Here is a 26788-nt window from a genome sequence, read left to right as displayed (position 1 = left end):
ACTTTTATTGTTATAAAAAATTAAATTGTTACATGCTTAAATTTACACAAAATCTGCATTGTCATGAACACATTTTTCACCAAAAATTTAAACCTTACTTTTCATGAGTTATTGGTAGAACTGGCTGTTTTTCACTACTTTGACTTCACCTTTATATGGTAAAATGGTAAATGGCCTGTATTAGTATGTATAGTGCTTTACTTAGTCCCTATGGACCCCAAAGTGCTTCACACTACATTCACCCATTCACACACTGGTGATGGCAGCTACATTGTAGCCACAGCTGCCCTGGGGCGCACTGACAGAGGCGAGGCTGCCGGACACTGGCGCCACCGGGCCCTCTGACCACCACCAGTAGGCAACGGGTGGTGGTCAGAGGTCAGCTCCATACATTGGTCAACTCCATACATTGGTCAACTCCATACATTGCGCCAAAAAACACAGCAACACACTTACTCGACACTGGGTGTGAGTGGAGCCCTCTAGTGGTCCACCACAATATGTTAAAACAAGATCTAGAGTGTGATTAAAGTGGTGGGTGGGTTCTTTTACATTTTAAGAGAAGCCAATTGAGTCTAATAACAGATTAAATGCCATGTTGAGGCTGTCATTTTTAGCATTTACATGGATGTTAAAATCACCCACAATAATTATTTTATCTGAGCTGAGCACTAAATCAGATAAAAAGTCTGAGAAATCAGACAGAAACTCTGTGTAAGGCCCAGGTGGACGATAGATGATAACAAGTAAGACTGGTTTCTGAGTTTCACAGCTGGGGTGGACGAGGCTAAGCATCAGGCTTTCAAAATGAATTAAAAGTCTGTCTGGGTCTTTGGTTGATTAATAGGCTGGTGTGAAAAATTGCTGCCACACCGCCCCCTCGGCCTGTGCTTCGAGGTTTCTGGTAGTTAGAATGACTCGGGGGTGTTGATTCATTTAAACTACATGATCATCCTGCTGCAACCAGGTTTCTGTAAGGCAAAGTAATTGTTGATCAATTATTAAGTCATGTACTAACAGAGACTTGGAGGAGAGAGACCTAATATTTAATAATCCACCTTTCACTGTTTTACTCTTTGGTTCAGATGTGGATACTGTATTGTTCTTTCTATTTGTCCATATTTCTAGAAATGAGAGCTGCTCCATCCAAAGTGGGATGGATGCCGTCTCTCCTAACAAGACCAGGTTTCCTCCAGAAGGTTTGCCAATTATCTATGAAGCCCACATCGTTTCTGGGACACCACTCAGCCAGCCAGCAATTTAAGGAGAACATGCGGCTAAACATGTCACTCCTGGTCTGATTGGGGAGGGGACCAGAGAAAACTACAGAGTCCCACATTGCTTTGCCATTGTTTGGCAAACTGGTGTTGAGTGAATGCTGGCGCGCCTGGCTGCCGCTGCTCACCGGTTATTATTGTTATTGTTATATTTTTACTATAATTTTTTCTGATGCTGACAACAATTTGAATCAAGTATCTAAGGCACAACCCTGTTTTGACTTGTTTCTGCAATATTTGCAGTTTCTATCGCTTGCGCTGAAGCTGTCAGCTGTTTGTTTGGTCCCTACTTTCATCTGGCCGCTTCCAACCGTTTGTGCTCAGTGCTCGGCCCTGATTAAGATGTGGATCCACAAGCTCATTCGTGCTCACCTGGATTGTTTTAGACATCGTTCATCACCCGGCGACAGCTCTTCTCCAGTACTCTGCTACAGATCTTTTGTGGCTCCGTTTTTGCCTGGCTGTCTCTCCACCTGTGGCTCTTTACCTCTACCCAGACATTGCCTTCAAGCCCCGCCGCAGGTACATCCACCGAGGGCTTTGGTAGAATGTCAACATCAATGACACTAACTCAATAGTGCCCATCTGGTCTAAAACTCGTCGTCCTCCCCGCAAGACGGATTGGGCTGTCGACTGCAACATGCTGGCCCACGTTACTAGATCAACTAAGCCCACTGTCAGGAATGGTAACTCCAGTTATAACTTCGGTCTATTAACCCTTTAAGACCTACCATAGAACCAAGTCCGCCAGAGCTTATATTATATTTTTACATGCTGTAGTGCCATTTTTGGGAGCATTTCAAGTTGATATACATCAATACAACCACTATAGCCCAAAATTTTATAATTTGTATGCATTAAGTGCATAGTAATTACATGACTTGCAAAAAAGTGCAATAAACTACAAAACAATTGAAAATCGTTTTTGTTTTTTTAACATATATTTCTAGTTAGAGAAATTTAAGAGGCTTATCCCTCAAAACTGTAAATACAAAAAAGTTGCACAAAATAGTTTCCCACCACAGGAAATTTATTTTGAGTGTCTTCATAGTTTTATTTTTGAAATACATGAATTTTTATATACTGCAGGAAAAACGAAAATAAATATTATAGTGCAAATTTGCAAAAAAAAACTGCATATGCATCAAAATAAACTATTTCCAGCAGTGCAATATGAGTCCTAAGCATCCAAGAAACGACACAGAAAGTCATGAAGTCAAACATAACTTTTAAAAACACAAATATAGGCTCATAAGGCCCTGATGGTAAAAAACTACATTTCCGCAAAATGACGTCACTTCCTGTTTCGGGCAGGTCATGGCAGACATGCGATAGTTCGCGCTGATGGACGTAGGAAGTGTTACAAACAGCTGATCGGATCGGCAAAGCGTGTTTCTGGAATATTATGTTTTTATTGCTGCAAGTGCTTTTTATGCAGTTTTTGCAAAGCTATATGTGGAAGGAAACTGACCGAGGACAAGCTGATGGCATAAGATGTAAGTACAACTCCTCCGGTTTCATATGCAAAAAAAATTATTGCGCTAGCTTACGTGGTTGCAGTGCTACCGGGATTTAAAAACAGTTACGCAAAACGGAGCGTGCCCGCTCCGACCGGCTTTAAAGGGTTAAACATCCGCTCTCTCACTGGTAAGGGACATCTCATCCAGGATCTTCTCTCTGATCATAATTTGGACTTTCATTGCCTGACTGAAACGTGGCAACAGCCCAATGATTTTGTTTCTCTCAATCAGTGGCGTGTCTAGAAAATTTTTGTTGGGGGGGCCAGGTAGGGGCACAGATTTGGAGAAGAGTGGCAGATGTAATTGGCAGATAATAAAAAAAAAAAAAATCTACCAACCGTTAACTATAATTCAATAACCCTATAAACCTAATAACCGAATGCGCTTGTAACTCTTATTAGAATGAGGTTTTAACCACTACGGTGCAAAGTTTTTAGATACTGCGTTGATAAAGTACACAAGATACAAGCAGTGCTTTGTCGGAGTTTATTCAGCATTCAAGGACAGCAATATTTGCATAGTATTTTTACTGACATATAGTGCACATATGTTTTAGGCAAAAACATTTTTGAATATTAAAATACGAACATTTTTAACATACAAAATGGCAAATTAGCCAATGCAAAACTTTATCTGCCTGTTAAAAAAAGAAGATAATCTTCTCACAAACTGGTGTTTGATTTTGAAACAGGAAAAAAGAGGGGAAACAAATGAAAAGACTAACATTTGAATGAAACCTGAAAGCAAGTAAATACTTTCTATGCTGCCTTATACATTTTATGTCAGATAAAAACTTTGTTCGCAAGATTCAGTTAATTATTTAATAAAAGCTAGATATTTTAAATGAGAATAAGAAAGTATTTCCTTGTGCCCCCCTCTCCCTGTTAATGCCCTACCTGCCCCCTGGCAAAACTTTGCTAGACCCGCCCCTGCACAGTTACCAGCTGTCAGCTACATAGAAAAGGATCCTGGTGTTATTAGTCTCTCAGAAACAGTTCATAACTTCAACTCATTCATGTCACCTAAAAGGTAAACCTGTTTCTCCATCACAGCTCTGATGATTCAGTAAGGACATCTCCTGGTTTCATCTTCATGTTTCCCTCTCACCACATATCCAAACCGACATCATGACCAGCAGCTTTACAGCTGTGGCTCCAGCAAACATCAGCTGATACTAGAAATTAATATTAAATAAATTCTAACAACAGCTGGTCAAGCTTAAACGTGCTGCTGTTGTTCAGCGCGACATCTGCTGGTTTCCTCTTTCTGGCGCAAAGTGGGCGATAAACAAACAAGAGAGAAAAGCCGATCAGCTGATCATTGATCAGTTTCATGATTGAAGTAGAAACAGGAGAGAGAGGGGAGAGAATGAGAGGAGAAGAGGCAGCTGTGCAGCAAAGATACAGAATAACTCCAGCTTTGTGTCTTTTTCCATTCTAGTTAAAGTACGGGACAAAAACGAAACACGTAATATTTTCTCTGAATGAGGGACAATTCCATTTTTTAAGGAGCCGTTGGCAACTCTACTAACGAACCTTCTGAATAAAATAAAGTTCACTATCAGTAACATCATAGCACCCTGTATATAAACTCCGTCATGCTAGCTAGTACGCAGTACGAGTTATTGTAACTGACTGTAAAAAGTCAGCACAGCTAAAATAAACTCCACCTAAACTTGGTTTATATCTGACCCAGATAGACTGCAGGTCATAACTTCTTACCTGAAGTTCAGTTCACCTGACACTCGGACCGGCGGCCGCCTCGGGTCTCTGCTCCTCCTGCCTCCCCTTCCCTCATCCACCTGCTGGCCTCTGTGGAAGCTCTGCCACAGCCACCACCAAACAACTGAGTTATTTTTACACATCTGGCCAATCCACCACCTCTCATTGTTCATGCCGTTACAATAAATAAATAAATAAATAAGTCATCAGCCCACCCGGCAAATGCCCAGTATGCCCGATGACCAGTCCAGCGATGTTAACCTGCAACCAAATCTGCAGCTCCATACAGCAATGTTCCGACTTGGATTATATCTTATAACTCATAACTCTTATGCTAGCTCCCCCAGCAGCCTACTGTCTGAAATATGCAACGGCTGCAATAATTCTTTAAGTGTTATTTTTTCTTTGGTATTCTAATTTCACTGAAGTTTACTAAACTCAACAAACTTAATATTACTTACCGGGACATTTATTCTGTCCTCATTTTCTTTCGCCAAAAAAATAGTTTTCTGCGGTGCCTCTTTCGTGCTTGGCTCTCCTTCGTTTGCTAACGTGATGCTCATAGTGCAGAAGCCGATGCTGCATTCAGTTACACTCGGATCTCTGAGCTTCACGGTGAAAACATAATCGTACATTTGATATTTGATTGAATTTTATTGTTTAGGCTTCGGGGTGGCCAGTCTGGTTGGGGGGGTGGCCTGTGCCTCCCAAGGCCACCCCGCTGGACACGCCACTGCTCTCAATGACTCCACTCCATCTGAGTTTGTTTACACCTTTCAACCTCGCAACTCAGGGAGGGGCTGTTTATCGGCCACCTAAGCCAAATAAGGAGTTTTTAAATGAATTTCCTGCCCTTCTCACTCATTTCTCTGTACTTTCTCCAAATCTGATAATTGTTGGTGACTTCAATATTCATATAGACAATGACAAAATCTCTCTTTCTGGAGATTTTACCTCCTGCCTGGAAGGTTTTGGGCTTCTACAGTACATAAAATTTCCTACCCATTCTAAAGGTCATATCCTGGATTTGGTCTGTTGTTCTGGCCTTACCCCCACCCATTGATTTCCCAGTCTGATCATATGTTTATTTCTTTTGATGCAAACATAACCACTTCCAAAACCTGTACTCCTCGTAATATCACTTTTAGGAAAATAAGTAATATTAACCCAGCTGTTTTTTCATCTGCCGTCCATGACCTCCCATCTATCCACAGCTCCTCAACCCCTCATTAACTCGTTTGCCATTATAATCTCAACCTCCATAACCTTCTTAACATATTTGCTCCCCTTAAACATCGAACTGTCTCATTTTCCCGTTCAGCTCCATGGTTTACCCCCGACCTGCGTCACTTTAAAGCTAAAGGACGCCAACTCGAACGTCTATTCAACAAAACCGGACTATTAATAAAGAAATGTACAACGATCATGTTCTGTTCTATAAGGACTGCATTGCCTCAGCCAAATCTGCTTACTACTCTGGTTTAATTAGTTCTGATGAAGGTAACTCCAGGTCCCTCTATTCATTGTTCAGTAAAATTACAAAACCTCCAGACACATTCCCCTCCCAGATGTATTCTGCAGACTTTTGTAATTCTCTCATCTCTTTTTTCACTCGTAAAATCTCAGATATCCACCATCAACTTAACTCTGTAGGAGCTCCTGACTCTGAAGTAGACTTCCTGTTATCCCCCACTGTCTTCCTGTCACTTATTTTCAAGCTTTACTCTTCCCTCCATAACTGATGTATCTAATCTTATTATAAAATCTAAATCATCCACCTGTCAACTTGACCCTCTCCCTACTGTGTTAGTTAAAGCCTGTCTTCCCTCGTTAGCTCCTCTCATAACCAATATTATTCATTCCTCCCTGAACACTGGAATTGTTCCTGAAGCACTGAAAAGGCTTCTGTTTTCCTAACTCTCAAAAAGCCTGGTGCAGATCCCAATAACTTTGATCATCTTCGCCCTATATCAAATCTCCCCTTTATTTATAAAATTCTTGAAAAAGTTGTCGCCGCCCAGCCTCATTTACATCTCAATGACCATAATCTCTATGAACGATTTCAATCGAGTTTCTGCCCCAATCATAGCACAGAAACTGCTCTGTTAAGGATTACCAATGACCTTCTGATGGCAGCTGATTCTGGTCTCCTATCCATCCTCATCCTTCTTGATCTTAGTGCAACATTTGATACCATTTCTCACAATATTCTCTTGAACCGGTTAGCATCCATTGGTATTAGTCACACCCCCCTTGCCTGGTTTACCTCCTATCTCAGACCGCACTCAGTTTATCCAATTTAAATCAGGCTCTTCAACTCTCTATCCTGTTTCTGCTGGTGTGCCCCAGGGTTCAGTATTGGGGCCTCTTTTATTCATTATTTACATGCTTCCTCTTGGTCATATATTCCGAAAATATAATATCAATTTTCACTGTTATGCCGATGACACCCAGCTCTACCTTTCCTCTAAACCCAATTCATCCCTCCCACCTACCTCCCTCTCAAACTTATTTGAGATCTCTTATTGAGATTAGATCCTGGTTCTCCTCCAATTTTCTCAAACTTAACAGTAATAAAACTGAAGTTTTACTTGTTGGCACGGCCTCTATCTTAACCAAATCCCACAGCTTTTCCATTAACATTGAAAGTGCTGATTTTACCTGATGTCAAATTCTGCTTTGCAATTTTAACTTATTATGTATTTTATGACTATTGCTCCTTTTATTAATTTTGTTCTTTTGCAAGGTGACCTTGTGTTTTTGAAAGGCGCCCTCAAATAAAATGTATTATTATTATTAATAAAGTTACACAGAGCATTGATTTTTATTGAATACTGATCTGTCCACCTCTACCTCATATATTTTTTTCATTTTGATGTACTGTATTAACACAGTTGATCTCAAATCATATGAAAAATATAAATTCAGTGTAGGAAACTGTTATACTTTTACTGTAAAAACCACAGACCTGTTTAGTAAATCGTTTTTATAACTCAAATGCAAATATAAATTGTAACTTTTAAATTTTGCAGACAGCAAAGTTCTATACAACTATATAACTGCAATTCTGTTCATCTGGACGTTTTCAGTGGGAGAAATGTGTCATCCAAGTGACGTCTTCAGTCTCAGCTGACTGCAGGTTTCTTATAAACAGGACATTTGCATAATGCCCAGTGAAGGAACAATGGGCTGGGAGGTCAGCTCCTTCATCATAATTATGCAAATTCTCATGACCATTGATCAACAACCACTGATACACCAGGATGTACATTACATACATACAGGACATCGACATCATTGAAAGAGTGTCCACTGGCCCATAGGTGTAAATAGACTGCAGAGTCCTAGCATTACCAGGATTTATACATCGGGGAAACCAAACAAACTCTGGCAAAGTGGATTGCACAACACAGAAGAGCCACCTCGTCAGCCCACTGGTGGTTAAATACCTGGGATTTCATGCTTGGGTGAGAAGTGAAACCTAAAGATGTTGCCGTTGTGTATTAGTCTTTCAAGACTTTTCGTAACCTAACATGTGTCAGGTTAGAACACAACAATTTCTGCTAATATCAGAGCGTTAGTGTTCTAGCAGCAGGACACCCTGGATGACCCCCCCCCCCCCGCCCTTGTCTTTTTAGTGCTCGTTTATTTTGAGTTATTGCCATGTTTATAAAAATGACATTTTCATTTGGAAAAATGTTTAACATGTGCTCATTTTTCATACATGTATTATGAAATGCGCAACAACTACATACTAGTTTGTTTGTTTTTTTAGACTTAGACTACCAGTGGCTCAAGAGTTGGCAGTTTGTCTTGTAATTGGAAGGTTGCCGGTTCGAGCCCTGGCACCGACAGTCTCGGTTGCCTACTGGTGGTGGTCAGAGGGCCCGCTGGCGCCAGTGGCCGGCAGCCTCGCCTCTGTCAGTGCGCCCCAGGGTGGCTGTGGCTACAATGTAGCTGCCATCACCAGTGTGTGGATGACTGGATGTGTAAAGCGCTTTGGGATCCTTAGGGACGAGTAAAGTGCTATACAAATACAGGCCATTTACCATATATAATGTTAAGTACAATTTTGATTGCGTTCAGTTTACAATATTAAGTAAATGGAACAAAATTTTGGATTAACTGACCATCTATATTTCAGTTACATTGACCAAGCATGTCATTGTTACTTACTCAGCTTTTTCATGTGAAGGAAACCTGCATATGAAAGAAAATGTTTCTAAACTAAAAAGCTGCAAAATTTTTACATTTGCTGAAGTGAATCCAGGCACAGAGAGGGTAAATATATGCAGGAGCGGTCTATATAAACCTGTACTGTCCGTGTGGAGCCTGGACTGCTGTTGGCATGCTGTGTAGCAGTATTTTTCTCCTGCAACAATGAGAAAAATAGTCTGAGCGTGATCCCTTGTAAGGGATGTAGGCCAGCATGATCTGATCATCACACAACACACCAAACCCTAACCCCCCAACTCCACCCCTAACCTAATCACATCCTAAACTTCACAACACTAACCCCCTAAGACGTTTGGAAATAAAAACAAGAAATCTCTGGCAGAACCAAGCTCAGGGAGGGGCGGCTGCATGTGACGGTTTGCCAAGTAAACATTTACTGGCATAGCGTCTCTTCCTGCGCGTCCTCAAAGTCCTAAAGTCCGTCTACAAGCACGTTTAAAGCTCACTCACATGAACACCGACATTCTTTGAAAACAACTTTTAAGTGTATGATGAATTCTGGTCTCCTTCCTTTTGAGAGCCTTGGAACACACACTGGACGTTGTTCTGTTTTATCATCTTTTGCACCCACTAATCAAAGATTCTTGCTTTAAATTGAGTTTCCAGTTAATGCGTCTGGGTAGGATCCAACAGGGTCAAACTACTGTTTAAAATAAAGTTCCTTATCAAACTGAATAAATAGAGGTGTGTTTGAGTCAGGTACCAACAGTACCAGTATTCACCAGCACTGGCACCATGCTCCGTGTAAGGCTCAGCTGCACACTGTGTGAGTACACGAATGATTTTCTATATTTATGTTTAATGACTGAATTCTAAAATGTTTGTTTCTGTCTGAATATTATTTTATATGTATGTGGGTTTTCTGGATGTTGGATGAGTCCAGATGTATCACTTGTTGACAGCTCTGCGAGGCTGTAAGCAGCGATCTCTGAGCTGAATGTAAATGCGGAGCACATTTTATGGTTAACATGAAAGGCGACAGACACTTGGATGAGGCTGTGATTTTATGACACACGTGACACTCGCTGCTAAAGGTGTGACTTAGATACCTCACAGAAAAGTATGTTCAAAGCTGGTAGTAGATAACAATGTGAGGGTGAAGCAACATTATTGTGAAAATAATTTTATTTCAGTTACAGACGCAGGAAAATAGGTAAAACATCAAAGCCTTAATATTAATGTACACCACGCATGTTTGAGAAGTTCTGCTTTTTCAAAAAGATGATCAAATCATTTTCGTTTAAATCTTTTCTCTTGCTCAATGAATAAAACACTGATGTTTGTTTTCAGTGCTGGCAGCGACCTGTTTGCTCAGCGGAGCAGGTAAACAGCATCTGGTGCAAGATCCAGTTTATCATTACAGAGCTCATCTCATGTCAGATTTTCATATCTGTTCTTCAGATGCTTCCATGGAGAAAGCTGTCACCTGTCACATGGACGTTGTCCAGAGGTTGAGCTGTGGTACGATGCATGTTTACATCTGCACAACCAAAGCGACTCGGCGGGGATGTGAAAAATCGGCTTGTACATTTCACTCAGTCAATGAAACTCTTGGAATTCATGAATTGAGAAAAAATATTTTGGTTTGATTTTTACATTTTTTTCATCTGAAGGTTCATCGTCCTAAATTGGAGACATTTTTTAAACAAATACATAAATTGGGCCTGTTCTACACTGGGGCAAGAGGGGGCAATGCCCCCTTAAACAAACTTCCTGCCCCCTTAAGTCAAACTTTTGGAAGTTGAGAAAAAAAACTAGATTATCCACAAACTGATTTTGGACAAGATTTACTACAGTAGCTGAAAAAATCTGGTGGAAAATGTACAAATGAGATGATAGGGTTTAAGTCTTGTTTGCTCTTTCCCTCTGTGTTCTCTTTGTGTGCAGGCTCACACACTCACCCTCCCCCCAGCTAAACATCCAATCACTTTAAGTATGCAAATGATCCGGTGTCAGGTTTCTCAGCAGTGTTGCCAATTTAGCGAGTTTGTTGCTATATTTAGCAAGCTGTCCGACGCCCTTAACTACTTTTTATCTAAAACAACTTCTAAAAGTAGCAACTTTTCACTACTTTTAGGACAGCCAATAGTGATTTTTCTTACTGAGGAGTTGGCAACACTGTTTCTCAGTAGGCAGGACAGAGCAGCTAATCTGTGTGTGGCGTAACCAGAGGTGGGTAGTAACGAGTTACATTTACTCCGTTACATTTAATGAAAAAAATGTACTTTTAAAGTACCTTTTTACTTTTACTTGAGTACATTTGTGAAGAAAAACGGTACTTTTACTCCGCTACATTTGCAAAATTAGACTCGTTACTTTAAAAATAATAATTAGTTTAACACATTAGATAACATGCTGCCAGTGGAGTTTCCAGTGACTTTTTTTTTACCAATCATATATGGCCATGCAGTCACATGACCAGTTTGAAACTTACCCCCTTAGCGACTTTTTTTCTAAAAAGCGACTAGTGACAAATCTGGCGACTTTTTCTGGTATTATTGGAGACTTATTTATGACGACTTTTTGACGTGAAAACGCATATCACTCTTACTCCCAACAAGCAGCGGTGCTGCCGTGGGCACCTCACCCGTGCCAAAGTGCTCACAGGCGGAGGATAGTCCTCCCCCAGCTGCTATCAGGGCAGGAGACGTTCATACCTGCACGATCTGATATCGTGGTGTTGGTGTTGTTCCCAGATCATCATACTAAATGTTGTTCCAGGATCAACATTGCAAGTGACCAGTCAGAGTGTTGTGACGTCATACTTTTGCAACTTCGGGAAAAACCGCCGTAAAACCAAAAACTTTACTTAAGCTGCGAGAAACCGCCTCTGTCTGCCGATCAACGGACCCTGACCCTTCAATAAACGCTAAGCAGAATTGATATTGTCCTTGCAACATTGGAATTTCATAAATGCACGTATGGCTTGGCACACACACACACACACACACACACACACACACACACACACACACTCTCTCTCTCTCCCGGTGCCTATGTTACAACAACTTTTCTTCGTGCCCCTGGTACACTGCGCAGAAAACCCTTGCCACCCACACACACACACACACACACACACTCTCCTCGTGCCTATGGTACGACAACTTTTCTTCGTGCCCCTGGTACTCTGCGCAGAAACACTTTGCCGCACACACACACACACACACACACACACACACACACACACACACACACTCTCTCTCTCTCCCGGTGCCTATGTTACAACAACTTTTCTTCGTGCCCCTGGTACACTGCGCAGAAAACCCTTGCCACCCACACACACACACACACACACACACTCTCCTCGTGCCTATGGTACGACAACTTTTCTTCGTGCCCCTGGTACTCTGCGCAGAAACACTTTGCCGCACACACACACACACACACACACACACACACACACACACTCTCTCTCTCTCCCGGTGCCTATGTTACAACAACTTTTCTTCGTGCCCCTGGTACACTGCGCAGAAAACCCTTGCCACCCACACACACACACACACACACACACTCTCCTCGTGCCTATGGTACGACAACTTTTCTTCGTGCCCCTGGTACTCTGCGCAGAAACACTTTGCCGCACACACACACACACACACACACACACACACACACACACACACACACACACACTCTCTCTCTCTCCCGGTGCCTATGTTACAACAACTTTTCTTCGTGCCCCTGGTACACTGCGCAGAAAACCCTTGCCACCCACACACACACACACACACACACACTCTCCTCGTGCCTATGGTACGACAACTTTTCTTCGTGCCCCTGGTACTCTGCGCAGAAACACTTTGCCGCACACACACACACACACACACACACACACACACACACACACACACACACACACACACACACAAAGTAACTCCACCAGAGTGCCAATTTCGGGTCACTTTTGCCGGTCCAGGCCCGGGTAAAGGTGCAGGGTTGGAATTGTGACATTAAAAAACTTCACAACATTTTTAAATGTTTTTTTACTCCCTTTATGTCTCTTCCACAAAGTTATTTCTCTCCCCAATAACGTAGGTTAAGATTACATTAGCATGACCAATTATGCAAATTAGGCGATGACATCATTTAGCGACTTCTAGCGACTTTTAGGACAGCCAATAGCGATTTTCCTTACAGAGGAGTTGGCAACACTAGATCACATAAGGACCCTGCTGTTATCCATGGGACAATCCCAGGAGCTGGTAGAGACACACGGAAAGAAGAAACATGAAAACATGGCAGAGCCAGTCGTCTACGCTACAGCTGAAGAGGATGAACAGCCTCTTCAGCTGTAGCGTGTTTCTCTTAAAAGCAGCACAAAAGAACAGCTATGTCTGCAGCGTCGGTGTCTTCAGTGAGAGCCAAAACAACAACTTTTCAGCGTGAAACAACTCAGCTCGTGTAACCTGAGGAAACGGTAAGTTCTCTCTAAATATCTTTTAGCTGTGGTTAGCTGGATGTCAGTCTGATGTTACAGCAGCTGTGTCGAGCTCGAGCTGCGAGTCATATTTTCAGTGCTACGTTGTAGTGAGACAAGTTTGTGGGTGTTTTGTGCAGCTTCAGCTGTCCTGTTAACTGCTCGCTGGTTAGCTAGCGTGAGCTATGAGCTAACAGCTAGCCTGGTTAATGACGCTAGAGTTCCACGCACATGTAAACAGCTCGTCTCTACTGCTTTAACTGTTAAAACAGAGGCAACACTGCGGCTGACAGGGTTTATTATGTGAAACAGCAGCTTGTTTAGTTTAAACAGTTCCAGTTTATTCAGCTCCTGCTCAAACTGTACAATTAAATTTCAGGGGTTAGAAGTTCATAGGTCACGATGCAGGTCTCACACTATACGGCCTGATGCTCTGATGCGACCTGAGTGCTCAAACTGTGCGTTTATAACATGAAGCTTATCATACAAAATCTGTCCCTCGCTCTCCCTCTCTGTCTTTCACTCACACAGACACACACCACCGTCAACTTTGCTAAATTACTAATGACAAACATTGACCAGGCAGCTGTGATTGAGCAGCAATGTCCATCCAACTCTTTTCATGGTTGTTGTAGTCGTAATAATTTTGTGAGGACACGGAAGCGTAGAGCTGCCACCCAGGCAAAAGAAAAATAGAAAAGTGAAAAGTATATTGTTCTAATAATATACCTTTCACGTTTGAACAATATAATATCAGGTTATTACAATATACAGAATTATCACGTTCGTACAATATAAATATTATAGAGGCTACATCGCAGCTCCAGTCACGCTTCCATCACCGTCTTTCTCGTCTTTTCTCAGACTAGCAGCCAAACAGGAGGATCTGTTGGCGAGCACTGCTTAGCACTGGTTCTTATTTTAAACTTAATCTGGAATTCATTGCAAACTGTTTGTGCGGGATATGAATGACAAGATTTTGTTTTTCTACAGGAGTTAGTAAAAACATCTCCAGTGGGATCAAATCTTCTTGCCAAACATCTGCAGCTTGGCAGTGTATACAGCACTATAATGACCAGACCTAATTCTTTTGAAAACCATACATCTTTCCACAGGTCTCCACTTCATCAGACATCACCTAGACTCAGAGCTGGATGAGGCAGCACAAACAGCAGCCTATTCGACGAAGATGATGGATCCATGGGGGCAGGAAAGCCAGAAGCAGGGCTGGAGAGGTACCTTTCATGTCCATTCACTGGAGGTGTGGATCTATTGCATGGCGTTCCTCACATCAAGAAGCTGTCGATCAAAATCAGTACAGCTCTTCCTGCATCTGGAGCTTGTGAAGGACGTCTCAGTCATGCAGGACTCCTGTTCACTGCTGAACAGTTGCAGCTTCGCAGAAAGAACCTTGAGAGCAAACTGCTGCTGAAGCTTAACCATCACCTCACTGAGTGAAGAAATGGCACATTTTTGCTGAATATGCAGAAATAGATGCACACCCATACAACTTATGGTAAACTGAGCTGCCTTGTATGTTGTAGATGCCTCGTTCTGTTTTCTCTGAGGCTGCTGTGCCATTTGGAGCAAAAATGAATATAAAGTTTACAGCATATCTCGTCACTGGAAATTGTTTGCACTGTTTATATATTTATATTATTTACTGCAGGTATTGGTGAAAAAAGCTTTATGTTGTGAAAAAATGAAATCTGGAAATTAGAATTGTTGTGCCTTATTTTGTTGATGTTTTTACGTATATTCCTGTTGAAAATACTAAAATTTGTATATTTATTTATTTTTGTTTGTCTGATAGCATTTATTTAAAAAATAAATCGGACATTTCAAACTGTTACTCACTACTTGAGTAGTCTTTTCACCAAGTACTTTTTTACTCTTACTCGAGTAACTTTTTTGAAGACTACTTTTCACTTTTACCTGAGTAATAATATTTTAAAGTAATGCTACTCTTACTAGAGTACAGTTTTTGGATGCTCGACCCACCTCTGGGTGTAACAACCCTTTTGGGTTATAGCACCACTAGGGGGGGGTTGCCCTACTATTGTAATAGCTGTGGGAGTCTCCTAGTGGGTGTGTGTTGTTAGCTCGTGTTCCATTCAGAAAGGAAAACCTTACCGTTGTGACGGCCTGGCACCGGCGAGTGGACGAGTACAGCCGTGGAGACCTGGCTCAGAAGGTGTAATGTTGCTGATAGTGAATAAAGGTCTGTTATTGGATTTAACTGACTGGCTTCGGGTTTTTAACCCCCGCACCACACGCTCGCTCGACCTGCTAGCCGCTCCTTCCTCACCATACTGCTGTTACAGTGGGTTACAGTGACTGTAACTGACAGTGAATTTGAAGTCTTTCATGCACAGTGGTCACTACAGCTATTCATAGGTTGTTTTCTTGTATTTGTGTCAGTGTTGATGGTATACTTGCACATAAACCACTACATTGGTGTCACTCCACACCCTGCCACCCAAAGGTCGTGAATGTTACTATAGATGTATGACGTGTTTCATTGTAATTATTGTTATTTAATCCTGTCATCCATGAATTATGAGTATAAGTATTTTTATTCATCTTTTGCTGCCCAAAGACGAATAAAAATACTTAAGAAAGAAAATCCGGATTGAGGTAGTCATAATTCATGCATGAAAGGTTTAATGTTCGTCACTGTATTTGTTAGAAACAGTTTTGTAATTTTCCTTTAATTTCATTTATTCGTTAGTTAGCAGGAGACATTAAACCAAACAAACCAGGAACTCAGTCAATAAATATACTTAGATGTATCTCATAAATGAAATAACAGTGTAGTTATTATTTTAGTAAACCTTTTACAGTTAATGAAAATGTAGTGCAAAATAAAATACCTACGATTATTATTGTTATTATTGTTATTCAAGTTCTAACCTCTCAGCTGCTTGCAGCGATGTGTTACTGTAGGGTCTTTAACTTACAAAATAAAGCGCCTTGAGACAACGATGCAGGAATAAAAATCGCAGTGAACTCTGATTTTTACGCTGCTTTAAACGAAATGCTCTCGTTTCTGATCCACTCGATGTGACAGAAAATGGAGTGATCAGTGTGGAAGCAGCTCTGTACGGACGTGCAGACGGAGAGACCTGCAGTGAGGGCAGACCTCAACAACAGCTTAACAACACTGAGTGCTCTCAGCAGGGAACCGTGGACGTCCTCAGGAGGAGGTACAAGAGAAAGGATCCTAAACTTCTGTTGTGAATGTGGCAGCTTACAGTCAGCTACATGTGAGCGTCCATGAGGTTGAGCTAATTATAGCTAGCTATGCTAGCTATAAACATAATAATTATTCTCTATGAGCCAACTGAGCCTTTGCTGTTCATCTTTCAATTACAGCCGCTACATGAGCAAAATAAAGAAAGTAAAGAAATATGTGTAAATATGTTTTGGAAAAAGCAGCACAGTTAAACAATAACCAACATCCAGCACTGCTTTTTTTATGTATGTGTTTCCTTCAGGTGTGATGGGAAGAAAGTGTGTGAACTGAGTGTGACTGACGTCCAAAGTCCTGACCCTTGTGTCGACACCTACAAATATCTGGAGACCAGCTACACCTGCTTACCTGCAAGTCAGTATCACATGACCATGAAACTATGAAGGAAGCAGAGCTCAGAAAGAAGGTCAGAGAGTTTGTGACTGATTTATGTGAGCATGCTAATGCTAAGTCAAGTCAGTCAACACATTTAAACACAGCAGATGTTCAATAAATCATCAAAACCAAGTAATACGTTGAAAACAACGAATGATGACTTTTTCATTATAATTTAGTAAAACATAAAATCTGCTTTGATGACATTATGTTAAAGCTAATGTGAAAGCTCATGAAAACATTTTGAGCTGGGATGTGAACACTGTTCCTGAGGTAGATGATGTCATCTGAGGAGGGAGCCAGTGAGTGAGAACGCACCAATCAGATGAATCATAGAAGACCCTGATTAACAAACCCAAGTGAGCAGCAGGAGACAGAGCATGTGGAACATCTGCTAGAGAACATGAAGTTCATGTAGGCGCGTATATGTGAGCAACAATATTTCTGATCCTGTACCTCACGAATATGATTACACTTCTGTGCACGCAGACGTTCAGGATCCTGTCATTCATGCATCAAACGTTTAGGTTATTAACAGAAAGAAAGAGTTCATCTTTCTGAAGAAAAGTGGGTAACAACTGCTTTGATCTGTGAGTCAAACTGAAGAGAGGTACAAACATGACACCAAGATATTTTCCCCCTGAGGGTTAAGAAGGGACAGTGGAAAGCAATGAATCCCTAAACTTTCAGCTTTATTTACATTGAGGCTGCCAAACAGCAGGTTCAACATGTAGCTGAGAGCCAATGTTCTTCAATGCTTTCATGTCTAATCTGACCTGCTTCCACAGGTCACCTGGTCACATGCGAGCACTCGTTTGCACACCTGCACTGTGGTAAGAGTCATTATATCTGTTGTGTCTCAGCTCTGATCATTTTCAGGTGAAGATTTTCTACTTTTATTGCAGTTCTTTTTGTTTTTATTTTATTTACATTTTAATTTCTTATTAGTGTTTATTAAGTCAATCCATCTGTTACTGTCTGTTAATGTGTTATTTTGTTATGTTCATGAATTCGACCCGTGTTAAATGATTTATATGTCTTGAATCAAATTTAAATTTGATTAAATTGAAATTGCTCGTCTTCTCTCGTCAGCTGAAGGGCAGGCTATCCTCGTGTACGGGGCTCACTATGGACGCCACGATCAGACCACATGCTCCTACAGACGTCCGGCCTCTCAGGTCCAAAATGTTTACTGCTCCCGTCCCACCAGCAAAGTCGCTGAGAGGTACTGTTTTCCTCCTGTTACTGATTTAAACTGTGGCTGCAGGTATTACTTTCATATTTCTCAGTGCACATCGATGCCTGCGCTCACTCACATTGCTCTGCATCTCCAGCTGCGACGGGAAGAACAGCTGCACCATCAGAGCGAGTAACTCGGTGTTTGGAGACCCCTGTGTTGGCACATACAAATACCTCGAGGTGGCTTACATCTGTCAGTGTAAGCAGCCTAAATGATCACGTTGATGTTCTCACACTACAAAGACTGACATGATCTGACGTGGAGATGTTGTCTGTTCTTTTGCAGATCTAACATGAACGGATTTAAAATGCAGTTTTATGACAATTTATTGGGAGTTGATCAGCAAAACCATTTCATGGGTCTCTCAGTAGCTTCAGTGCTTTTGATGACTTTTCCTATGATGCAGTAAAACAGTGAAGCTGAGTCAGTTTCAAACACCTGTGATTGTTTTTTTTCCTGTCCAGGATTAGATGGAGATTATCTGACTATTTTAAAAATTGCAAAAATAAACATCATCTATCAAATAATTATATGTTTTTGCTTTTTTATTTAAAAAAACAACATTGGTCTCTGTATTTGTAATGTGAAATGGAAATAAACCTGCCTGCCAGTGTCTGGCTTTGGCTAATGTGACCACAACATTAAAGCTCCGTCCTGGTGTCAAACATTTGTTTTATTATCACTGAATAAAGGATGTTCCTTCAGATCATGGCATCAAGGACAAATCTTGTCTGGACTGTGCAAAACAGCAACATTCACATATAATAAATGATCATTTTAAACTAAAAACGTTATCCTACAGTCGGCATTAGGGTGAAGAGAGGATGATGATAGGCAGAGCTGGCACACCTAAATGTGGCGTGAAGACCTGACAGAGGCTTCGGTCTGTGAGGTCTTCATCTCCCACCTCCAGCAGAGCTTCACCACTCAGAGGCTGGACTATGCTCTGCACCTCCAGCACTGAGCTGCAGCTGCAGCGTGGTTGGTGCCTGAATGGAGCCATCAAGCTGAGCATACATCCAAAACCTTCCAAGCAGGTCAAGTTGCAGGTCTGTTTTTATCTTCTGGTTTCTCTCGAGGATACACACCTTTCCATCAGATATGTTTCTCTCAGTGTGTGTCTGTGTGTGTGCGCCCTGTGGGCTTTATCTAAGGTCAAATTCTATTGTCTGTTTCAGTTTGTTGCACATCATGAGGGAAAGTTTTTGATTGGCTGCTTGCCTGGTGTGCAGATAGATTCTTAGTGAAACAGTACAAATAGACCAGGTTCCTGTGTGCTCCACCATCAGCTCTGCTCTAACAGCATGCAGTGCTCCGGACTCAGCAGCACACTGTGTGAGTACAGGAAAGTCTTTGCACACTAAAAGTTGTTCCTTTAATGTGTCATTTACATGACTTTGTTGTCTTTTATCAGTAAGTTGTGTATCCAGTTTTTCTCTGTTTTTTATTCATTTTCATTTCATGTTTTGAGGCCATGTGAAACACTGTTAACTTACAGTAACACAGAAGACAAACGAGTAAATCAGCTGTAGGTCGCACGCCGGCTAACACCCAGGTTTCTCTTTTTATGTTTCAGTGCTCGCAGCAACGTGTGTACTCATGACTTCAGGTAATCACTGAATGTTTGATACGTTTTATGCTAACGTCCTTTTAACCTCATACTTTAGCATGTAGATGAGTTAGTGAAACCCGATCAGCTCTGATTGTGTCTGTGATACGACATCCATCCTCTTTACTGCACGAGCCTGTAACCATCGCCATCCTTACGTCGGCCTATCGAGTTTCTTCTTTTCTCTCAGAATAAACAATATTTTTCTGGCTCTAACACTCCTTCATACTCAAAGAGATAGCCTAGATTTGCATAGCAGTTTTGCTTCATGCCTGTACACTATAGTGCTATTTGATTTTAATACACCACTCACTACAAGAGCCTCTGATAAGTTTTCAGTCCCACCACCACTAAGGAAAAATCCCTCAGGTAAACTCTGGAAACTCGGACTCATTGAAGCACTGAGTGGAAGCAGTTCAGTAACAGAACAGTGTCCTGTGAAACTGATGTTAAACTAGTGGTGGGAACACTTTTAGATTATTGGAATTATGGGGACTGGTCTTCATTGTCCCTACCAGAACTTACGTCTAATTCGCTTCCATCATGCTCAGCCAGTCAGGTTACATATCGGACCCCAGGAACGACACTGTTAAACATTCTTACATTATCTGAATAGCATCACTTCATTATTGTGCATGAGTCACCCAGCAGGAGGCTTCAGTGACTGAAAACTAGTCAGACCTGTCGCGGCAGAGAGACCGGTATGTTTGCGGTGTGGACCCAAAAGCAGACACGACAGAAAAACAAAGCAAAGTGAAACAAGGGTGGAACTAACTAACCTAAGCTGGGAAAAACTAAACTATGACAACAATGATACAAAACCAGAACATAAAGCTGAACAGGGACATGCAAAACGCACCCATGAAATAAACCAAACATGAACCTGAGCAGTTGTAGAAAAACTCTACAAACTATTGATTAGAAACGGTTAAAACCTGAATTCATAAAAAGCCACTTTGTAAAAAAGTTCAGATACGTACACTTATGGTGGTTCTGACATTTCTAAAACAAGGCAAATAATCCTTGTGTGTACTGCCTTACTGGGCTGCTTAATATAAATTTAATGATGCACATAAAAGATAAAAACTAAAAATATAAAACTAAGTTATAGCCAATATTTGGAATAATCAATAGTATTAGAGCTATTCACCTGTTCCCTGATGTTAGGAAGCCACTGTAGCCAGCAGCCAAATGACTCGGTAGCTTGGTAGCTAGCATTATAACATTACTCACCATTGTGTTTAACTCCGTCTGCTTAGTGCGATCTAGATCATCCAGTGTCTGCTTTTTGTATCTCTTCAAACGTATGCTAACTGTGTATGTTGCAGAGGCACAACATTTTTATCTTCTGCTCCATCCATGGCGCAGCAACTTGAACGAGTGCGTTCAGTGTGTCTGTTCGTGCCGCTTTGGTTTGACCTTCCCTAGTGCTCCGCTGGTGGTCGCGCTCTGATAGGAGGGACTTTCCTTAATAAGGTTAACTGTGATTGGATGTTTATATGGGCAAGATGGCACCTGTGTTTGGCTTCGCCGCCTGTGCCGCTAGTACAGCTCGCTGGTATAGTTTTATACTGGCCGCTATTGTCGCTTGCAATATTATTTTTACCGTTTTGTGTCTTGATTTTATCTCTGCCACCAATATTTATAATCGGGGCACGCTGTTGTATATTAAAGACTCATTGGAGAGCTACTTTGACAGCTGGGACAGTTACAGGAAGTTTTTCCCTCCACCTTTTGTGTGTTCCTCACCTGAGTGCATGTTACCGTACATATTGGTGGGATTCAACACGAAGAAAAGAAGGAGGGGAACCAGGGCCGGTGTCCAAGTGCGACTGAGAAGGTACCGAAGATTAGCTTCTTGGATGTGGGAAGATTCCCGGTGCCTACGACTAATTCAGCTACTGTCACCTGGTGCTGATGCTACACTTCAGTTCCAAGCCCGGAATCAATGGTGTGATGGCTCCATGCTCACCTTGCGTCTGTCGTCCGACCACCGTTTTAATGGCAGAGGTGATGTACTACCAGTGTTGGGAAGGTTACTTTTAGAATGTATTCCATTACAGATTACAGATTACATGCCCCAAAATGTATTCTGTAACGTATTCCGTTACGTTACTCAATGAGAGTAACGTATTCTGAATACTTTGGATTACTTAATATGTTATCATGCTTTTCACAACTACATGAATGTCCTATTGCTGTGATTTATTACTGTTACTGAAGGTCCGCGGCTCCGAACCGTAGTAAAGGGACCTCTGACTAATACGGTGGGTTCCGTGTTGGACTCGTAGCCGAAAAATAGCTTTACTTTGTTGTCTGGGTCAACTTTGCTTGCGAGAGACAGAGAGAGGCGTTGAAAGGCTGCTCCAACGGAGCTTATTGTTTCAGAGGAAAACACGAACACAGCGTTCAGTCGAGTCTTAATAGCTTACTTACAACTGGGCTCGTCAGGCTCTCTGTTTGGCACTCTTTTACTGCTTTTCTAAGTAGCTGACAGCTGGTAACTGTGCAGGGGCGGGTCTAGCAAAGTTTTGCAAGGGGGGCCAGGTGGGGCATTAACAGGGAGAGGGGGGCACAAAGAAATACTTTCTTATTTTCATTTAAAATGTCTGTTATTAAATAATTATCTGAAGCTTACAACCAAAGTTTTTATCTGATGTAAAATCTATAGAAATCAAACATATACCAACAAGACTGTACATCACTGTCACAACAGGGTTTGTTTTCATTCAAAGGCTTTATGGCTTTAATACCTGGGGGGTCGGTCTCTAGTCAAAATGCCCGGGCTGTTTTTTTGTCCCAGTCTAGCTCTGGGCACGACACGCAGTGAGTTAATCTGAGAAGGTGCATCAAAAAATAAATGGCCGAGCCAGCGGTGCATATTGCAAATTAGCTCGCATAGACACATTAGTTATGCCGCTTCTTATTGACAGTATCTTAGCTAACAACCCCAACTACCAGATTCAACTTGTAATTGGCTAAAAATAACTTAGCCTACTGGTGAGAGGGACGTTGTTAGCTTTCCACATTCTGACACTTCAAAAGCTTCAGGAGCTGTCCACTCAGCATCAGCACCACGGAGATACACGGATACATCCGTAGACTCGAGACACAATGCATTTCTGGGACTTTCAGGTGTTTGGACCAATGTTTTATTTTCTGATCAAACCAGAAATCTTTAATGAGCAGCTAGATTAGTCTCGCATTAACCGGCTGAGTTAATGCCAGTTAATGCAACATCGAAGCAGCTGGAATCCACAGCTGTGTGTGTTCATGGAGCTGCATGTTCACCTGCTGGACGTCACTACCTGACATGTTTAACTGTCTTCAGAACATTGCAGAGGCCTTATTGACAGTATTTGGCTCTACATGTCTGTGTGAGCAGATTTTCTCTCACACGAGTCCTCAGCTAGCCGTCTGAATGCTGGACACTCGGAGACACAGGTCTCTGAGTGGGAGACCAGAGATCACATTAACATGTGTGTCTCTGTATTAACAAACATGCCATATTGGCTCAGTTTATTTTTCTTATCATTGTTGTGAGGAGACCATAAATAGCATTTGTATTTTCTGTTGTTCAGTTCATTTGCTGTTATGGATAAAAAGTCTTTTTTTCTTTCAAAATAGCTGATAACTATTCGCTGATAGCTGCCAGCATCTGTGAACAAATATAATTCTAGAAAGTGGTTCTATATAGTGTGTAACTGTTAATATTGAGCGTTATTAAATTTATTGCTAATGGAATCCTATGGCACACTGACCTCTGAGGACATTTTAAATGGCACTCGCCATCAAGAAGGTTGCCTACCCCTGTTATACAACTTGCGTCACTCACACAAGCACTTGTTTATGCTCTGTCCATCATTCATCCACGTCAGAGAGCAACCTGGGGTTAGCATCTTAGCATGAGGGTTAGCATCAGGTGACCTGCTCTACCACCTGAGCTACACCTTTTTCACAAAACACTCAAACATTGGTGTAAAGCCTTTTTCAGCTTCAGGTTTCCTGTATGATGATTTGGGTGTTTATGACAGGCCCTGCCCTGTGTGTGGGTAAAATCATTTGCATGATGGTGTAGCTGCTGTACAGTGGCATGTTGTGTTTCTCAAAAATCACTTCAACAGTCTTTCACACAGTTCAGTTTGATGGAAACCTCTTTCTAAACTCTTCCAGTGTTGTTTGAAACTGAGCTTTAGTTACTGATCCCCGTGAATACATTTCATTCCACATTTTGAGCCACAGTCCCAAACACTGTCTCCTCTGTGGTCTCTAACCAGTGAGACATGAGGAGATTTTCTATGCAAATCAGAATATTTTCCATACAAATCTTTTCCCAGCTGGACCCTGTCTATGACTATTCATCTTTTCAACCTGTTTTTTGTTCTTATTGTTTGATCATTGAAAAATGTCACTATCACTAAAAAGGTGACTGCTTCATTTAACCAGGGGTATGTTGAGGAATGGGATGGGTCCGGGCAGCTCATGGTGAGTGTGTTTCCTAATTTTATTTCTTATTAAATATTCTGGTTTCCTGTGGCGCTGCTTTGTTCTTGCAGTAATTTGCATCATGTCAAGATCAGCTGAGCCAGGTTTACGTAACCTTTCATTTATAGTAGTTTTAGTTGCACCATATAAGGAAGATATTCTGCTTTTCAAATTTTATGTGTTTTGCATATCAGATCACAGGTTTGATTAAAACTATTCAAAACAGTCACAGCTGATGACTGATGACTTTTTCTAAACACTTCAAATTTTTCTTGAAACTCAGCTTTGGTTACTGATGTTGTCAGGATCTGACGGCGCCCTGACCGGTGGACCTGCCAGTGTGTATATTTGTGTGCGTGTGTATGTGTCTCTCCTATCGCCCTGTCTTCCCCTCCGGCTCCGCTGTCATGTGTTAGGAGGAAACCTAGCAACAGGCTACCTCCGACCCGGAAGTGCTGTCGCCCTGAGCTGCCGCACCTGCAATCAATCCACCGGCTGCTGCCAATCTACTGCCACCTTCGGCAGGGCTACTTGATGGTGTGGCTGAGCGACAGACAGCGCTGGAGTATTGCACTAAGCCTGGTAGTGTTTTCGAGCCGCTAGCGTGTCTGAGCTACGTACTCATTTTGCTGTCGTGTGTGTGTTCACCCAGGGATTGACGGAGGATTCACGGACACAAAGGAAGCACTCACTACCACGCACGGGCTTACACGGAAGGAAGGACGCACTATCACCATTGTTGCACATTTGAACTGTTGTCACCTTGCTGCACTGTAAATAAACGCACTGTCTTTATTTCTGAGCTCTGCGCCTGAGTCCACTCTTTAACAGATGTTTGCATATGTTTGCACTCAGGAAGGTCAGCTTGGACCGAAACACTTTGACCTTTGTGAGTTAGAACAAAGATTTTCAATGCAAATCAGAATATTTTCCATACAAATGTGTTCCCAGCTGTACTCCTGCCGCACCCTGTCTATTACCGTCAACTGGCAATGGGTTTGCATATAGATCACAGGATTTATTCAAACATTGCACGACAACTAAAAGGAGTCTTGGAAAAAGCTGCACAGGAAATGGCATCTCACTAATTTAGAAGATCATCATTTAACCAGGAAAAAGAATCCCTCCAAGTGACTTTGTGGGTCCTGAATAATCAGGCCCCATCTTATCCTAATGACCTTACAGTGCCGTATGACAAATAGAGCACTTCGCTCTCAGACTGCTGGTTTACATGTGATTGCTCCATACAATGGGAAGCAGAGCCTTCAGCTTTCAATTCAGTTGAGTTTGAATACATTTTATTTATACAGCGCCAAATCACAACAGCAGTCGTCTCAAGGCAATTTATATTGTAAAGTAGATCCTATGGTAAAAAGAGAAAATCCCAAGAATCATATGACCCCCTATGAGCACTTTGGTGACAGTGGGAAGGAAAAACTCCCTTTTAACAGGAAGAAACCTCCGGCAGAACCAGGCTCAGGGAGGGGCGGGGCCATCTGCTGCGACCGGTTGGGGTGAGAGAAGGAAGACAGGATAAAGACATGCTGTGGAAGAGAGACAGAGGTTAATAATACCTAATAAAGAGAGGTGTACAAACACATAGTGAGTGAAGAAGAAACATTCAGTGCAGCATCATCCTCCCTTAGATAAGCAATCCCTATCGCAGCTTATCTAAGGGAGGATTCAGGGTCACGTGATCCAACTGTGGGTGTGTTTGGTGAAGGGGGAAGTGGGCACATCATGGCCAGCGTGTCCCCTGATTTCATTTCTGGTGAAATATTCTGGTTTCCTGTAAGGCTCTGCTTCAGGCTGAGCAGCACAGGATACGGTTGCAACACACATTGCCTAATTTCATTTCATTTCTTAATTTCGTGTTGTGCCTCAATACTGTTCTCTCATCTGTGTGGTCTCAGAGAGTCCTCGTATTCGGTTTGCTTCACTCCTGCCCTGTTATGTGATTGTCATGCTTAACATGTGAGTTTCCAACAATAGAAGATGAGTCTTCAGTTCAAGCCTGACATCCTGGATTCTGGGTTTTAATGGTGAAAGGAAATGGCATCTTACTCATTTAGATGATCATCATTTAGCCTGGAAAAATAATCACTCCAAGTGACTCTATTTAAAAAGGCTCTCAGTAAAGCTAGAACGTTTTACTATTCATCACTGATTTTTAAGAAAATAAGAACAAACTTGAGTAGGGATGGGTACCGGTATCCGCTGCCATTATGGCACCGGTTCTGACATAAACGGTAGTAACCAGACCGAAAAGCAGCGCACATTTCGGTGCTTTTTTCCCCCCTGAGATGTCATACACTTTGGATTCTAGCCAATCATTTTAGTCAATCACCCGTAGTAGGCGGGTCCAGGTATGTATGTTCTTTTAGAGCAGAGCTACAGATTCAAAATGTCCAAGGCGAAGCGGTCAAAGTCTGGCTGTACTTCACAGCAAAAGATGCAAACTCAGCAGCCTGCAACAAGTGCTTTAAGCTGATACTGTGATACTGTCAAAGGAGGTAACACCTCGAATCTGATGAAACACCTGGCGACGCATAGCGTTTTTTTAAAAGCCGAGAAATGCGCCGTATTTGATAGCTTGCTGCGAGACCTCACACCGAGCACATCTACTGCGGGTGTGGTGCCTGTTATCGGACCCGG

General features: G+C 41.9%; 1 protein-coding gene across 1 annotated transcript; it reads left to right on the top strand.

Annotated features, from left to right (window-relative positions):
- The first annotated feature begins 9424 nt into the window (after positions 1-9424).
- On the top strand, positions 9425-24935 carry LOC146365061 (L-rhamnose-binding lectin SML-like). Its single transcript, XM_084918096.1, has 12 exons — positions 9425-9520; positions 10045-10077; positions 10156-10215; positions 16242-16377; positions 16669-16778; positions 17588-17632; positions 17892-18024; positions 18134-18237; positions 18325-19088; positions 19218-19374; positions 19616-19648; positions 24095-24935. The coding sequence occupies exons 1-9, from the start codon at positions 9490-9492 to the stop codon at positions 18333-18335; spliced, it is 663 nt and encodes a 220-aa protein (XP_084774222.1). The 5' UTR covers positions 9425-9489; the 3' UTR covers positions 18336-19088; positions 19218-19374; positions 19616-19648; positions 24095-24935.
- Positions 24936-26788: the final 1853 nt, after the last annotated feature.

The sequence above is a fragment of the Perissodus microlepis genome, chromosome 20 (assembly GCF_051167445.1).
Source record: "Perissodus microlepis isolate ML-2025 ecotype Zambia chromosome 20, ASM5116744v1, whole genome shotgun sequence".
NCBI classification, from domain to species: domain Eukaryota; kingdom Metazoa; phylum Chordata; class Actinopteri; order Cichliformes; family Cichlidae; genus Perissodus; species Perissodus microlepis.
The sequence above is the reverse complement of the archived record's forward strand: the minus strand, read 5'-3'. Positions and strand labels throughout refer to the sequence as shown.